At 44.5% G+C, this 16,158-nt stretch overlaps 1 protein-coding gene across 1 annotated transcript in view; it reads right to left on the bottom strand.

The window, feature by feature from the left end:
• The window catches only part of LOC115161135 (vang-like protein 1), a 59,554-nt gene that overhangs the window by 12,552 nt on the left and 30,844 nt on the right, over positions 1-16,158 (bottom strand). The window contains exons 4-5 of the mRNA XM_029711890.1: positions 5,621-6,055; positions 5,317-5,492 (exon numbers count right to left, since the gene is read on the bottom strand). Of these exons, the coding sequence (XP_029567750.1) occupies positions 5,317-5,492; positions 5,621-6,055 (611 nt within the window). The remainder of the gene's footprint in view (positions 1-5,316; positions 5,493-5,620; positions 6,056-16,158) is intronic.

The raw sequence follows: 16,158 nt of genomic DNA, 5'->3' as shown, positions 1-16,158 counted from the left end.
CTGAACGGACGTTAGTATTCAAATACTTGTGTAAGTATTAATTGTTGCGAGCATAAAAAATTACAGGCCTACTTTAACAATGAAAAGGCCTTTACTAAATTAAATTTAAAAATCCATGTGACATTGTTACATACAAGGATATACAATGACATTTCAAATGATTAATTTAATAAAACAAGGTGCACAGTGCGCCCCATAAAAAGAACCGGTAGCCGACCAGTAGCCTTCACGTCTGTAGCTTTTTGTTTATGTTGGCAAATCAAAGCGTCAGATGTGTAGCAATGTGTAGCAAGTGGAGTGAGAGTTCACTAATGCAATGCAAGATGGAATAAAATTACGGAATTAAAATTAGCGAAATGAGAAGGAGTAGGCTACAATGAGCAACCAACAGGTAGGCTGTTTTATCTGAATGGGGTTGGGGAGAAGCGTAGCATGTGGCCTCAATTAGCCTGGCTAGCTGTAGTTGGCTAGCTTAGCTTAAAAGCTTCTCTAGGCCCCTCCAGTCAAGACAGACACTGTTATATGGGATGATAAATAACGTTGTGGCTGCTACAAGTTAGCTAGTCTTGGCTGGAGCAGAGTTGCCTTGGTGTCGCTCACACAGTCTGCTTTTTTAATATCCAACAAAAATGTATGATACCATTCGAATAGTGATATTTTTTTCTCCATAGTGTGGAAATATACAGTACCAGTCAAAAGTTTGGACACCTACTCATTCCAGGGTTTACCTTTATGTTTACTATTTTCTACATTGTAAAATAATAGTGAAGACATCAATACTATGAAATAACACATATGGAATCATGTCATTACCAAGAAAATGTTAAACAAATCAAAGTGTATTTTATATTTTAGATCCTTCAAAGCAGCCATCCTTTTCCTTGATGACAGCTTTGCACACTTGGCATTCTCTCAACCAGCTTCATGAGGAGTCACCTGGAATGCATTTCAATTAACAGGTGTGCCTTGTTAAAAGTTAATTTGTGGAACTTCTTTTCTTCTTAATGCATTTCAGCCAATCAATTGTGCTGTGACAAGGTAAGGGTGGTATACAGAAGCCCTATTTGGTAAAAGACTAAGTCCATATTATGGCAAGAACAGCTCAAAGAAGCAAAGAGAAACAACAGTCCATCATTACTTTAACTTCTTTGGGATAGGTGGCAGTATTTTCACGGCCGGATAAAAAACGTACCCGATTTAATCTGCTTACTACTCCTGTCCAGAAACTAGAATATGCATATAATTAGTAGATTTGGATAGAAAACACTCTAACGTTTCAAAAACTGTTTGAATGGTGTCTGTGAGTATAACAGAACTCATATGGCAGGCCAAAACCTGAGAAGATTACATACAGGAAGTGCCCTGTCTGACAATTTGTTGTCCTTCTGTTGCATCTCTATCGAAAATACAGCATCTGTGCTGTAACGTGACATTTTCTAAGGCTTCCATTGGCTCTCTAAAGCTGCCAGAAAGTGGAATGGGGTGTCTGCTGTCTCTGGGCAAAGAACAGCAGCAGAATTTGTTAGTGGTCAGCCTGGGGACAGTGACACTGGAGATGCGCGGTCACGAGACTACTCCATTTTTTTCTTTCAGCCTTTGAATGAATACAACGTTGCCTAGTTGGAATATTATCGCTATTTTACGAGAAAAATCGCATAAAAATGTATTTTAAACAGAGTTTGACATGCTTCTAAGTACGGTAATGGAATATTTAGATTTTTTTTGTCACGAAATGCGCTCGCGCGTCACCCTTCAGATAGTGACCTGAACGCACGAACAAAACGGAGCTATTTGAATATAACTATGGATTATTTGAAACCCAAACAACATTTGTTGTTGAAGTAGAAGTCCTGGGAGGGCATTCTGACAAAGAACAGCAAAGGTAATCCAATTTTTTTAATAGTAATTCTGAGTTTAGGTTGTCCCAAACTTGGTGGGTGTCAAATTAGCTAGCCGTGATGGCCGAGCTATGTACTCAGAATATTGCAAAATGTGCTTTCGCCGAAAAGCTATTTTAAAATTGGACATAGCGATTGCATAAAGGAGTTCTGTATCTATAATTATTAAAATAATTGTTATGTATTTTGTCAACGTTTATCATGAGTAATTTAGTAAATTCACCGGAAGTTTTCGGTGGGTATGCTAGTTCTGAACATCACATGCTAATGTAAAAAGCTTGTTTTTGATATAAATATGAACTTTATTGAACAAAACATGCATGTATTGTGTAACATAATGTCCTAGGAGTGTCATCTGATGAAGATCATCAAAGGTTAGTGCTGCATTTAGCTGTGTTTTGGGTATTTGTGATGCATGCTAGTTGCTTGGAAATGGCTGTGTGGTTTTTTGTGTCTATGTACTCTCCTAACATAATCTAATGTTTTGCTTTCGCTCTAAAGCCTTTTGGAAATCGGACAATGTGGTTCGATTCAGGAGAAGTGTATCTATAAAATGGTGTAAAATAGTCCTATGTTTGAGAACTTTGAATTATGACATTTTGTGGTTTTAAATTTGGCGCTCTGGTTTGTCACTGGCTGTTGAATAGTGTGGGACGATTTCGTCCCACCTCCCCTAGAGAGGTTTTTAAGGCATGAAGGTCAGTCAATCTGGAAAATATCAAGAATGTTTAAAGTTTCTTCAAGTGTAGTCGTAAAAACCATCAAGCACTATGATGAAACTGGCTCTCATGAGGATCGCCACAGGAAAGGAAGACCCAGAGTTAGCTCTGCGGCAGAGGATTAGTTCATTAGAGTTACCAGCCTCATAAATTGCAGGCCAAATAAATGCTTCACAGAGATCCAGTAACAGACACATCTCAACATCAACTGTTCAGAGGAGACTAAGTGAATCAGGCCTTCATGGTCAAATTGCTGCAAAGAAACCCACTACTAAAGGACACCAATAAGAAGAGACTTGCTTGGGCCAAGAAATACAAGAAATTGACATTAGACTGGTGGAAATCTGTCCTTTGGTCTGATGAGTTCAAATGAGATTTTTGTTTCCAACCGCCGTGTCTTTGTGAGACGCAGAGTAGGTGAACGGATGATCTCCGCATGTGTGGTTCCCACCATGAAGCATGGAGGAAGAGGTGTGATGGTGCTTTGCTGGTGACACTGTCAATGATTTATTTAGAATTCAAGGCACACTTAACCAGCATGGCTACCACAGCATTCTGCAGTGATACACCATCCCATCGGATTGCACTTAGTGGGACTATAATTAGCTTTTTAACAGGACAATGACCCAAAACACACCTCCAGGCCGTGAAGGGCTATTTGACAAAGGAGGGCTATTTGACCAAGGAGAGTGATGGAGTGCTGGCCTCCACAATTACCCAACCTCAACCCAATTGAGATGGATTGGAATGAGTTGGACCACAGAGTGAAGGAGTGCTCAGCATATGTTGGAACTTTTGTATTGGATATTGGAAAAGCATTCCTCATGAAGCTGGTTGAGAGTGTGCAAAGCTGTCATCAAGGCAAAGGGTGGCTACTTTGAAGAATCTCAAACATCAAATATATTTTGATATGTTAAAAACAATTGTTACTACATGATTCCATATAAAAAAAAATACAATTTTATTTGTCACATACACATGGTTAGCAGATGTTATTGCGAGTATAGCAAAATGCTTGTGCTTATAGTTCTGATATATGGCTTTTTCTTTGCAAATCTGCCTAGAAGGCCAGCATCCCTGAGTCACCTCTTCACTGTTGACGTTGAGACTGGTGTTTTGTGGGTACTATTTAATGAAGCTGCCAGTTGAGGACTTGTGAGGCGTCTGTTTCTCAAACTAGGTACTCTAACGTACTTGTCCTCTTGCTCAGTTGTGCACTGGGGCCTCCCACTCCTCTTTCTATTCTGGTTAGAGCCAATTTGTGCTGTTCTGTGAAGGGAGTAGTACACAGCGTTGTACGAGATCTTCAGTTTCTTGGCAATTTCTCGCATGGAATAGCCTTCATTTCTCGGAACAAGAATAGACTAAGGAGTTTCAGAAGAAAGTTCTTTGTTTCTTGCCATTTTGAGCCTGTAATCGAACCCACAAATGCTGATGCTCCAGATACTCAACTAGTCTAAATAAGGCCAGTTTTATTGCTTCTTTAATCAGAACAACAGTTTTCAGCTGTGCTAACATAATTGCAAAAGGGTTTTCTAATGATCAATTAGCCTTTTAAAATGATAAACTTGAGCGTACACAATGTGCCACTGGAACACAGGAGTGATGGTTGCTGATAACGGGCCTCTGTACGCCTATGTAGATATTCCATTAAAAAGCAACCGTTTCCAGCTACAATAGTCATCTACAACATAAAAAATGTCTACACTGTATTTCTGATCAATTTGATGTTATTTTAAATGGGCAAAAAATTGCTTTTCTTTTAAAAACAAGGACATTTCTAAGTGACCCTAACTTTTGAACGGTAGTGTATATATGAATATATGGATGAGTAATGACAGAGCGGCATAGGCAAAATGCAATAGATCGTATAAAATACAGAATATACATATATGTTATTTCATAGTTTTGATATCTTTACTATTATTCTACAATGCAGAAAATAGTCACACACAAAAAAAAACTAGAATGAGTAGGTGTGTCCAAACTTTTGATTGGTACTGTACATAAACACAGAAAAATCATGTTTTTGATTGCGCTGGGCCTTTAAACCATATGCTTTTAATAAGAGATACAGCTCTGGGTTGAAGTTCTCCTAAGGCACAGATCTACGATCAGTTTACTAGCCATAAATCCTAGCCTGAACAGTTATGAAGAAAATGCCAAATCCGACTGTAGATCAGTATCTGGAAGGTAAATTCATCATACTGCATCAAAGTCCCTCTTTCTCAGGCCCAGCCCACCTAATTACCAGAATAGCACCCTAGAGCAAAAGGACTGGACTGGAGCATTCTGGGTGATTTAGAAACTAAATTACTGCCACGCTTCCCCCTGAACACGAGTCTCCAATTACCCACAGTTCAACAGGGCAGTCGGGTGTGGGTGTGTGCGTTGGGGTCGGGGAATTCTAAAGTAATTCTCTAATAGTCTGATTTTCTGTAAACGTTTCTGCTATCTGAGTGATCAGCTGACTGGCTTCTGTTTAGTGGCATCAGTGGACACAACATGGTTTCTCAATTCATCTGGGCCACACCATTCAGTTCCCTCCTTGTTGTATACAGACTGAGTTCAAGCAGAATGAACATTTTGGTCTGACCTTAATGTGAATAAAGTGATCTTCATCTTCATATTGCTGGTAGAAGAATGACATCACTACGGTCAACAGCAACATTTTAGCAAGAGATTGTTGTGTGTATTACCTGAGCTGTCCCAGGTTGTAGCAGCTTGTCTCCCCATCAGTGGAGCGTATAACACACAGGCTGTAGCAGGGCTGGAGATGTCTGATCTCCAGTAGTACGATGGCCAGGTAGTGGACAAACAGCAGAGAGTCCACCAGAGACACAGCAAACTGGACGATACCTTGGTAGTCCTCATCCTGGAGAATGCACAACACAGGATCAACACACACACACACACACACACACACACACACACACACACACACACACACACACACACACACACACACACACACACACACACACACACACGAAGCATACACACCTGTGAGTCAAGGATGCGGACCCCATAGAACAGCCAGTAGGAGAGTGTGAGCAGCAGCGTGAGCGTGGCCAGGAGGGCTCGATATACACACACTCTGGGCAGGCTGGCACTGGCCTGGCGCAGGAAGATAGCCCAAACAGCAAGCAGGAGAATGAGGAGTTTACAGGACACAGAGAGGAAGAGGCCCTCACAGGCAGAGCCACAGGCCTGCAGCCTGGCTGGCCACAGCACTGCCGGGAGGACCAGGAAGGCCAGGGGGGTGGCAAGGACCAGTAGCCCCACACAGAAGCCCAGAACCAGGGGAGTGTAGAGCCGACAGCCCTGCCTTTGGCCGTCGTCCAGTACCTTCCACAGACCAACCACCTCCTCCTGGGATAGACTGAGCTCTGAGGTGCCGGTCACCGCCGTGGTGGTGGTCTCCCCCCAGTTATCATCCTGAGAGAGGGGGGGGAAGAAAGAAAGAAAGAAAGAAGAGAGAGAGGAGAGATGAAAAGATATTAAAACGTAGGATATGGTTGATCATCTCTGACTGATAGATAAGATAAGATAGAAAAGGACAGAAATACTCTGTGGAGGGATGGTATGTGAGAGACAAGCCAAAGTGACAAACACACACTGGTAGAAATTCTGGTGTGATTCCAGTCTCTGACTAAATCCTTTGAGGTTTATTGCAAACATCCCATCCATCATTCTATTAAAAGAGGCCTTTAGTTTCCTGGAGTTCTGTGTTACTGTGACAGGCTTTCAGCTCCCCACTGATCCACATAGGATGCCTTTGACAGTACACAGTCAGACTGCTCATAATGACCAGGTAGGGATGACACACGCACACGGCTGATGTTATTCAGGCCTATCATTGCAAATTAGAGTCAAATCTCGTCTCCCAGCTCAGGATGCAGTTTATAATAAATGTGCCCGAGGAGGAAAGAGCACAGTGAGACACTGATTAAAATACCTGTCTGCTGAAGAGAGCATTTCTCTGTCAATTATTCAGCTATATATTTCTCTGTTAATTTTCTCCCTTTCTCACTCTTTCTCTTTTTGTGCCTGCTGCATCGAGCTTTGTTCTCTCAATGTCTGTCAGGTAAGGAGCTGGGAACAGAGTGTGTGTGTGGATTTGAATACCGCAGCCCCTCTTCTTGTGTCAGCACACACACAAGCATGCACACATTTAATTAGCAAACACTAACCCACACGACACCCCTAAAACTTCACCCCTTGCCAGACGGACACACCACCTGACATGCCATTAGGAAATTACACTGGGAGAGAGAGGGAGAGAAATGGGGGGGAGAGAGACATTTTCATTGTGATTGCTGAGTAAAAGCAGCTTTATAACCCTCTATGGGTGGTTATAAAGCTGCACATCGCCCACCGCTCCCGAGTATACTACTCGCCAAAGACCAGTCTCTTGACAACAAGGTAGACGAAATTCGAGCAAGGGTTGCCTTCCAGAGAGACATCAGAGATTGTAACATTCTCTGTTTCACGGAAACATGGCTCACTTGGGATACGTTATCAGAGTCGGTAAAGCCACCTGGCTTCTTCACGCATTGCGCCGACAGAAACAAACATCTCTCTGGTAAGAAGAAGGGCGGAGATGTATGCCTTATGATTAACGAGTCGTGGTGAGATCATAACAACATACAGGAACTCAAGTCCTTTTGTTCACCTGACCTAGAATTCCTTACAATCAAATGCCGACCGCATTATCTACCTAGAGAATTCTCTTCGATTATAATCACAGTCGTGTATATCCCCCCCAAGCCGACACATCGACGACCCTGAAAGAACTTCATTGGACTCTATTGTCGTGGAAAATTGCAAGATTATGTTATAATGCTTGTATTATAATGGTTGTTTTATTTGACAGAATAGAGTATTCTGTTAACTATTGTGTGTGTGTTTTACTGAGGAGGGCCTCTATGAGATAGCACTGACAGAGGAGATGTACGATGTCTTTGGGTAATAAAGCCTAAAGAGCATTCCAGAGAACATGAGCTAATGGTTCTGTTCTATACCGTACCAGGGAGAGACGGTTCCAGTTTGGAGTTGTAGGCCTAGACACTGGTCTATACAATGAAAACTGTTGATACAGCAGTTGCTGTCTGCTATGTTTTATAGATATCTTTTATACAAATCTTAACCTTGTGACCCATTCTATGTATCTGTTGTTCGTCATGTAGATTGAGAGGGGTGTATCTTGGCTATAAAAGATCTTTGTACTTATTATATAGTTTTGTAATTTACTAAAACAAGCAGACAACAATAAAATGGCATTATATTTTTGTTGTTGCTGTGAGCCAATGGAGTAACCTAGGTAACCACAGGTTGTTAACCCCACAAGCGGGCAGGGCCGTGACATTCTGTCTATAGACCTTTTTAATGGCTTTTTAAGAAGGAGCGGAAGTGAACCCTGGCACCCCAAAGAACTTCTGGTGCATTTGTAAACAGCTGTTCTGTTGCGGCTGTAAACAGCTAGTTAGCTAAGCTAACTTAGTATAGTTATCTCAAGGTCAAAATGAGCATAGTATTCGCCTGCATGTATAGTAACGTTAGCAGCAGCAGGAGGTGGCAGTGCCAGGATGATGTGTAGCATATGGTTAGGTTGTTTATCAAGTTAACCATCTTTTCTAGGTCATGTCAGGTAGCTAGGATAGACAGGCATTTAATATTTGTTTTTTTAATGACACAATCGTTAGCTTGATCTACTAAAAATGACAAGCGAAGCGAACTAGCTAATTGGCACGGATCCCCCCCAGTACTACTGCTCATTCCATTCACCAGCTTCGGAGGTCTACGTCACCGGCCTTCTAGGCGTCACTGAATTGGATTCATTACCACTAACCCCGGACTGTCTTGTCTCATTACGCACACCTGGTTCCCATTTCCCCTGATTAGGATGTGTATGCATGTGCCCTCTGTTCCCCATTGTCCTTGTCAATTATTGTCCCATGTCCGTTGGTCGTGAGTACCTGTGCTCTGTTGTATCGGATTTGGTGCTACGTGTTTTTGTGCACTTATTATGGGTCTCGTCCCGTGTATTATTTAGAGGTTTACACCTCGCTCTTTTGTTTGGGTTATATACACACACACACACACACACACACACACACACACACACACACACACACACACACACACGTGTTTGCTTCGTCCCCGTTGTTTCATGACGTACTTTATTTTGGGTGGAGAAATAAAAACCCCTATTACGTATTCCTACGACTGTCTCCTATCACTATACAGCGTGACACCAAATGCACAGATTCCAGTCCCAAAGAGAATTATGAAAATACAAAAACACAATTGCAACGAACATCAAATGTTATATCGCTTGAAAATAATGAAGCATGTTCTGGTCTAATTTCTATGTCTCCTAACCTCAGATACCTGTGAAAGCTGTTAAAACCTGTCTGCGGATGGTCCCAAAGAACGTTCCAGGACCTGGAGAGACTGAAGGGTATATCTCCAATGGGTTATATATGCTTCTGGTTTACTGTTAGAATTGGCTGTAGGACTACAAAAATACTGGTAAAAGTAACAATGCATAGACCTAGAACATGCATGGGGAACTTGCTCCTAGCTACTGGGTGTGCAGGTTTCTGTTCCAGCCCAGCCCTGACGTTCTGCGTATCATTTGTATTAGACACTATTCATTGAATTTTTCAATCTCTTGTTTTTGAGTAAGATGAAGGTCTAAACCCACTAACTATTTAAATAGGCGTTCTTTGTATGATATTGATTAGTGTTGATTCTTTGAATTATATATAGTGAATTTTGGTCATTGAACATTCCCTGTTTGTATGTTTTATTTGGCTGTCACTCAGTCATTTTGTCTGATATTGCACAGATTTGCAGCTGATGTTGTTGATCATTGGTGTGGGTGTAACAAACCCTGTATGTCTGACCTAGGATGCAACCTCCGTCCATAACAGCACTTCATACCCACAAAGCACCATCCATTATCATAACAAAACCAGGATCTTGGTTGGGCTAGGGTAATACTTTAGGTCTCAGGGTGGGTGACATCACCACAGGATGGCTACTAGGGCTTTATCACTTTGTCTTCCCTTGATTACCCGCATCCTGTCTGCTCACTTGTATTGTATTGCAAATGTATAAAGTGCAAGGTCCCTCCCCTCTGACCTTCTCCAATAGTTTTTTAGGAGGCGGGGTGAGGAATCGAGGGAGGATGAATTGAGAAAGAGCCTAGCATTCACCTGTCAACTAGCTCACATGTGATACACACTCACCCCTCTGCTACACTCACTGTCGTCTTTCTCCACATAAACCTCAGCAGCCAGCAGAGCAGACTGTGTGAACTGAGTCAATCTAGCACCCACAGAATTCATTTTGTGGGTGTTTAATTCTGCAACATTGAGTCGGATCACACAGTCGGCAGCTGAGTTATACTGTGATGAAAGGGTTGTGACTGTAGCAGAGGTGAGCTGCAGGTCAGTTCTAGTAGTCACTGTGATGTTACCCCTGAGACTTGAAGTATTGTCTCCTCCTGTCTATCATGAATGTATCTGTATTTTAATACTGTAAGCATCTCGGCTGCGGGAGTATCTCCTCCTGCAATTTTGTGCCGATTTGCTTCAATCTGCTACACTCACTGTCATTCTCCAGTGGTTAGCATGCTAGCTGCTGTAATTTGAATAGGGTTTGTGTCCTACTTGGAACCTCTTGGTCGTGCGTGCAAATAGAACGAGTTATTGTTTTTGACAATTGAAAAGGTCTATAGAGATCATATTAAATTACTAGAGGGACTATGTAATAACCCTCGAAGTTCCAGAATGGGGTGAAATTGGCAGAAATATTGGTCAGGGAGAAATCCAAACCAGTAACTGGAATAAATGGCATTCGAGGCATAATCCTGATTTTACTTATACAGGAAAATAAAATAAAGGCATATGAAATTGGGTAATATAATTATTTCCAACCTAAAATAGTAATCATCATAAATACAGTTTATACGGGTTTTAAACACATTTTCTGTATAAATATTCTCTAAAATAGATTTAAACAGACCATAACTGAGTGTGCTTTTATATGATACAATATCAGTACTTGTTGCATTTAAAAGTTGTCTTAAGTCCTATCATCTACTGATTTCAGCCCGTGTTTGTCTGTGGATTGACTGCATTGTTTGAATGGAATGTGTCTTTTTGTGTCCCCCTGACAAAAAGTGTCCCTCCACCTGCATCACAATGGGATTTGATGCTCTCTAGCTTCCGTTGCTAGGGCTGTTGCTAGAACTCACAAAATTCTGACTGGCCTACGTAATGAACGGAAGCGTCTGTTGCTATGCTGGTTGCTTGGCTCTATTTTACCGAGTAGTGGTCGCTGAGGACGGAGGACGCAGGCAGTTCTAGTTCACCTCATAAGTGCATGCTTGGTCCACGTAAATGTATTACCTCAGAAATCGCTCTCCAAAGACAGTGTTTTTGACTGTGACGAACTGCTTCAGTAGACCGAAAAGACTGAAAAGAGAAAACTGGGAAACCTTGCTGCTCTTTCACTTCCAGCTGGGGTCACCATCCGTTGATAAGGTGAATATTAAAATCTCAGATAATAACTATATGCATTTGAACACAAAATAACCTGAAGCAAGTTATAATTTTCATAATACTGATATTTTTTATCTTTATGTCTTCCTAGAGCTACCTCGGTGGAAGCCAACAATCTTCTACAGTTGGAAGGTCGACGACTGAAAGCCCTGACGTTCTGCACTTCGGTGAAGCCCGTGAGACAAAGTATGTTAAGCTTTGGTTGACGTAAAAAAATTACAGAAAGATAACCCTTCTTTCTTTTCTATGTCTGCCATTAACATTATTGCATGACTAATCGAACATTTATTTTAAATTCAATCAATCAATATCTGTATTTTTACATACCTAATCTACCTGTAACCTGTGTGTTTGCTTGTTTACGTCTCTGTCTCCTCCCCTGTTCCCTTTAACTCTGCTCCTGTTCTCTAGGAACTAAGGGTTTCTGCCTAAAACCCAGACGTGTATCCACCCGACGTCCTCCATAACCAACCACCCTCCAACTTCTCATTACATCATCTACAGCTACTGCTTTTGTTATGTTGTCATTATCTGCTAAGAAAGTTTGCCAACTGTATCATACTGGGCACATAATGTGCAAGATAAACAGATGAACTAAAAACACTAGCACTGCAAACACTCAAAAGAAAGTGAGCTTCCGTGCCTGGGCTTCAGTCTCCTTCACGCCCCCCTTCCGAGACTGGCTGGCAGGCAGAACATCCCACCCACATAGCACCCACCTCCTCTCTACTCCACACACCATGATTCAGTATATGATTGCCATGTAAGTGTACAAAAAATCTGTGAAAATAAATTAATCACACCTGTACCACCAAAATATCAAAAGTTTATATATTTAAATGATAAAAAATTGCCAGCTTGGTACTCACAGCTGTTTCAAAAGGTGTTCATTGTTGTAGATTTTAAAGTCTCCCTTGATGGTATGTTAGTTCAACATTATTCGTTATTATATCCTATTACCTACATTAGGTACACACACACACACACACACACACACACACACACACACACACAAATAATATACAGTTGAAGTCGGAAGTTTACATACACCTAAGCCAAATACATTTAAACTCAGTTTTTCACAATTCCTGACATTTAATCCTGGTAAATTTTCCCTGTCTTAGGTCAGTTAGGATCACCACTTTATTTTAAGAATGTGAAATGTCAGAATAATAGTAGAGAATGATTTATTTCAGCTTTTATTTCTTTCATCACATTCCCAGTGGGTCAGAAGTTTACATACACTCAATTAGTATTTGGTAGCATTGCCTTTAAATTGTTTAACTTTGGTCAAACATTTAGGGTAGCCTTTCACAAGCTTCCCACAATAAATTGGGTGAATTCTGGCCCATTCCTCCTGCCAGAGCTGGTGCAACGGAGTAAGATTTTTAGGCCTCGTCGCTCGCACACACTTTTTCAGTTCTGTCCACAAAAATTCTATGGGATGGAGGTCAGGGCTTTGTGATGGCCACAATACCTTGACTTTGTTGTCATTAAGCCATTTTGCCACAACTTTGGAAGTATGCTTGGGGTCATTGTCCATTTGGAAGACCCATTTGTGACCAAGCTTTAACTTCCTGACTGATGTCTTGAGATGTTGCTTCAATATATCCACATAATTGTCCTGCCTCATGATGCCATCTATTTTGTGAAGTGCACCAGTCCCTCCTGCAGCAAAGCACCCCCACAACATGATGCTGCCACCCCCGTGCTTCACGGTTGGGATGGTGTTTTTCGGCTTGCAAGCCTACCGCTTTTTCCTCCAAACATAACAATGGTCATTATGGCCAAACGGTTCTATTTTTGTTTCATCAGACCAGAGGACATTTCTCCAAAAGTACGATCATGTAACGCCCTGGTCATAGGGAGGTTTTTTTTGTTCTTTATTTTGGTTAGGCCAGGGTGTTACATTGGGTGGGCGTTCTATGTTCGTTTTCTAGGTTTTTTGTATTTCTTTGTTTTGGTCCTTGTGTGGCTCCCAATCAGGCACAGCTGAAGTTCGTTGTTGCTGATTGGGAGTCACACATAAGGAGCATGTTTTTCCTTTGGGTTTTGTGCGTAATTGTTTCTGTTCAGTGTGTTTCCTGTCAGTACTGTTTGGCTGTTGGTTTTCCTGTTTTTTTGTATAGTGTTCTTTCGTCAATTAAACATCTATGATGAACACTAACTTCGCTGCACCTTGGTCTACTCTCTCTCCTGACAGCCGTTACAGAATTACCCACCACAAGAAGACCAAGCAGCGGAGTAAGGAGCAGAGCAAGGTTAAGAACCAGGAGAAAAGCTATCTGGAGTCGTGGACTTGGGAGGAAATCCTGGATGGGAAAGGACCATGGGCTCAAGCGGGGGATTACCGCCACCCGCAATGGGAAATAGAAGAGTCGAGAGCTGAGAGGCGCTGGTACGAAGAGAGGGAGCGCAACGGACACGGGAGGCAGCCCCAAAAACATTTTGGCGGAGATTGGCGGAGTCAGGCGGTAGACCTGAGCCAACTCCCCGTGCTTACAGGAGGCAGCGCAGTACTGGCCAGACACCGTGTTATGCGGTAAAGTGCACGGTGTCCCCAGTACGTGTGCATAGCCCGGTGCGCTATAGGCCAGCCCCCCGCAAGTGCCATGCGAGGGCAGGCATCGAGCCAGGACGGGTTGTGCCAGCTCAGCGCGTCTGGTCTCCAGTGCGCCTTTTCGGGCCAGGGTATCCTGCACCAGCTCTGCGCACTGTGTCTCCAGGGCGCTGGGAGGGTCCAGTTCGCCCAATGCCTGCTCTCCGCCCGTGCCGGGCCAAAGTGGGCATTCAGCCTGGAGTATGGGTAAAGAGCGTCAAGTCTAGAACTCCAGTGCTCCCCCACAGCCCGGTTTATCCTGTGCCTCCTCCTCGGACCAGGCCTCCAGTGGGTCTCCCCATCCTGGTCCGTCCTGTGCCGCCTCCTAGGACTAGGCCTCCAGTGGGTCTCGCCAGTCCAGAGCCGCCAGAGCCGCCCGCCAGTCCGGAGCCGCCAGAGCCTCCCACCAGTCCGGAGCCGCCAGAGCCGCCCGCCAGTCCGGAGCCACCAGAGCCGCCCGCCAGTCCGGAGCCGCCAGAGCCGCCCGGCAGTCCGGAGCCGCCAGAGCCGCCCGCCAGTCCGGAGCCGCCAGAGCCGCCCGCCAGTCATGAGCCGCCAGAGCCGCCCGCCAGTCCGGAGCCGCCGGAGCCGCCAGAGCCGCCCGCCAGTCAGGAGCCGCCAGAGCCGCCAGTCAGGAGCCGCCAGAGACGCCCGCCAGTCAGGAGCCGCCAGAGCCGCCCGCCTGTCCGGAGCCGCCAGAGCCACCCGCCTGTCCGGAGCCTCCAGAGCTGCCCGCCTGTCCAGAGCCGCCTGCCTGTCCGGAGCCGCCAGAGCCGCCCGCCTGTCCGGAGCAGTCAGAGCCGCCCGCCTGTCCGGAGCCGCCAGAGCCGCCCGCCTGTCCGGAGCCGCCAGAGCCACCCGCCTGTCCGGAGCCTCCAGAGCTGCCCGCCTGTCCGGAGCAGTCAGAGCCGCCCGCCTGTCCGGAGCAGTCAGAGCCGCCCGCCAGCCCGGTGAGTCCTGTGCCTGCGCCTAGGGCCAGGTCTCTTACATGTCTCCTCAGCCTGGTAAATCCTGGGTCAGTGCCGCCGGAGCCGCCAGGGACGCCCGCCAGCCGGGCGCAGCAATCGCCGCCCGCCAGCCGGGCGCAACCAGGGTCGCCCGCCAGCCGGGCGCAGCAATCGCCGCCCACCAGCCGGGTGCAGCTATCACCGCCCGCCAGCCGGGCGCAGTCAGGGTCGCCCACGAGACCTTCGGCGCGGCCAGGTGCACCACCTAAGAGGGCGACGCCGAGGGTGGAGCAGAGGCCACGTCCCGCACCTGAGCCGCCGCCGTAAGAAGGCCCGCCCGGACCCTCCCCTTCAGTGTCAGGTTTTGCGACCGGAGTCCGCACCTTGGGGTTGCTGATTGGGAGTCACACATAAGGAGCATGTTTTTCCTTTGGGTTTTGTGGATAATTGTTTCTGTTCAGTGTGTTTCCTGTCAGTACTGTTTGGCTGTCGGTTTTCCTGTTTTTTTGTATAGTGTTCTTTCGTCAATTAAACGTCTATGATGAACACTAACTTCGCTGCACCTTGGTCTACTCTCTCTCCCGACAGCCGTTACAGATCAATGTCCCCATGTGCAGTTGCAAACCCGTAGTCTGGCTTTTTTAAGGTGGGTTTGGAGCAGTGGCTTCTTCCTTGCTGAGCGGCCTTTCAGGTTATGCCAATATAGGACTCATTTTACTGTGGATATAGATACTTTTGTACCTGTTTCCTCCAGCATCTTCTCAAGGTCTTTTGCTGTTGTTCTGGGATTGATTTGCACTTTTCACACCGAAGTATGTTCATCTCTAGGAGACAAAACACGTCTCCTTCCAGAGCGGTATGACGGCTGCGTGGTCCCATGGTGTTTATATTTGTGTACTATTGTTTGTACAGATGAACGTGGTACCTTCAGGCGTTTGGAAATTGCTCCCAAGGATGAACCAGACTTGTGGAGGTCTACAATTTTTTTCTGAGGTCTTGGCTGATTTCTTTTGATTTTCCCACGATGTCAAGCAGAGGCACTGAGTTTGAAGGTAGGTCTTGAAATACATCCACAGGTACACCTCCAATGTACTCAAATTATGTCAATTAGCCTATCAGAAGCTTCTAAGGCCATGACATAATTTTCTGTCATTTTCCAAGCTGTTTAAAGGCACAGTCAACTTAGTGTATGTAAACTTCTGCCCACTGGAATTGTGATACAGTGAATTATAAGTGAAATAATCCGTCTGTAAACAATTGTTGGAAAAATTACTTGTGTCATGCACACAGTAGATGTCCTAACCGACTTGCCAAAACTATAGTTTGTTAACAAGAAATTTGTGGAGAGGTTGATGGGCAAAAGAACAGACACTGGAAAGAGGAACTATGCCTAGAAGGCCAGCATCCCAGAGTTGCCTCTTC

The sequence above is a fragment of the Salmo trutta genome, chromosome 24, assembly GCF_901001165.1.
Source record: "Salmo trutta chromosome 24, fSalTru1.1, whole genome shotgun sequence".
Taxonomy (NCBI): Eukaryota; Metazoa; Chordata; class Actinopteri; order Salmoniformes; family Salmonidae; genus Salmo; species Salmo trutta.
The sequence above is the reverse complement of the archived record's forward strand: the minus strand, read 5'-3'. Positions and strand labels throughout refer to the sequence as shown.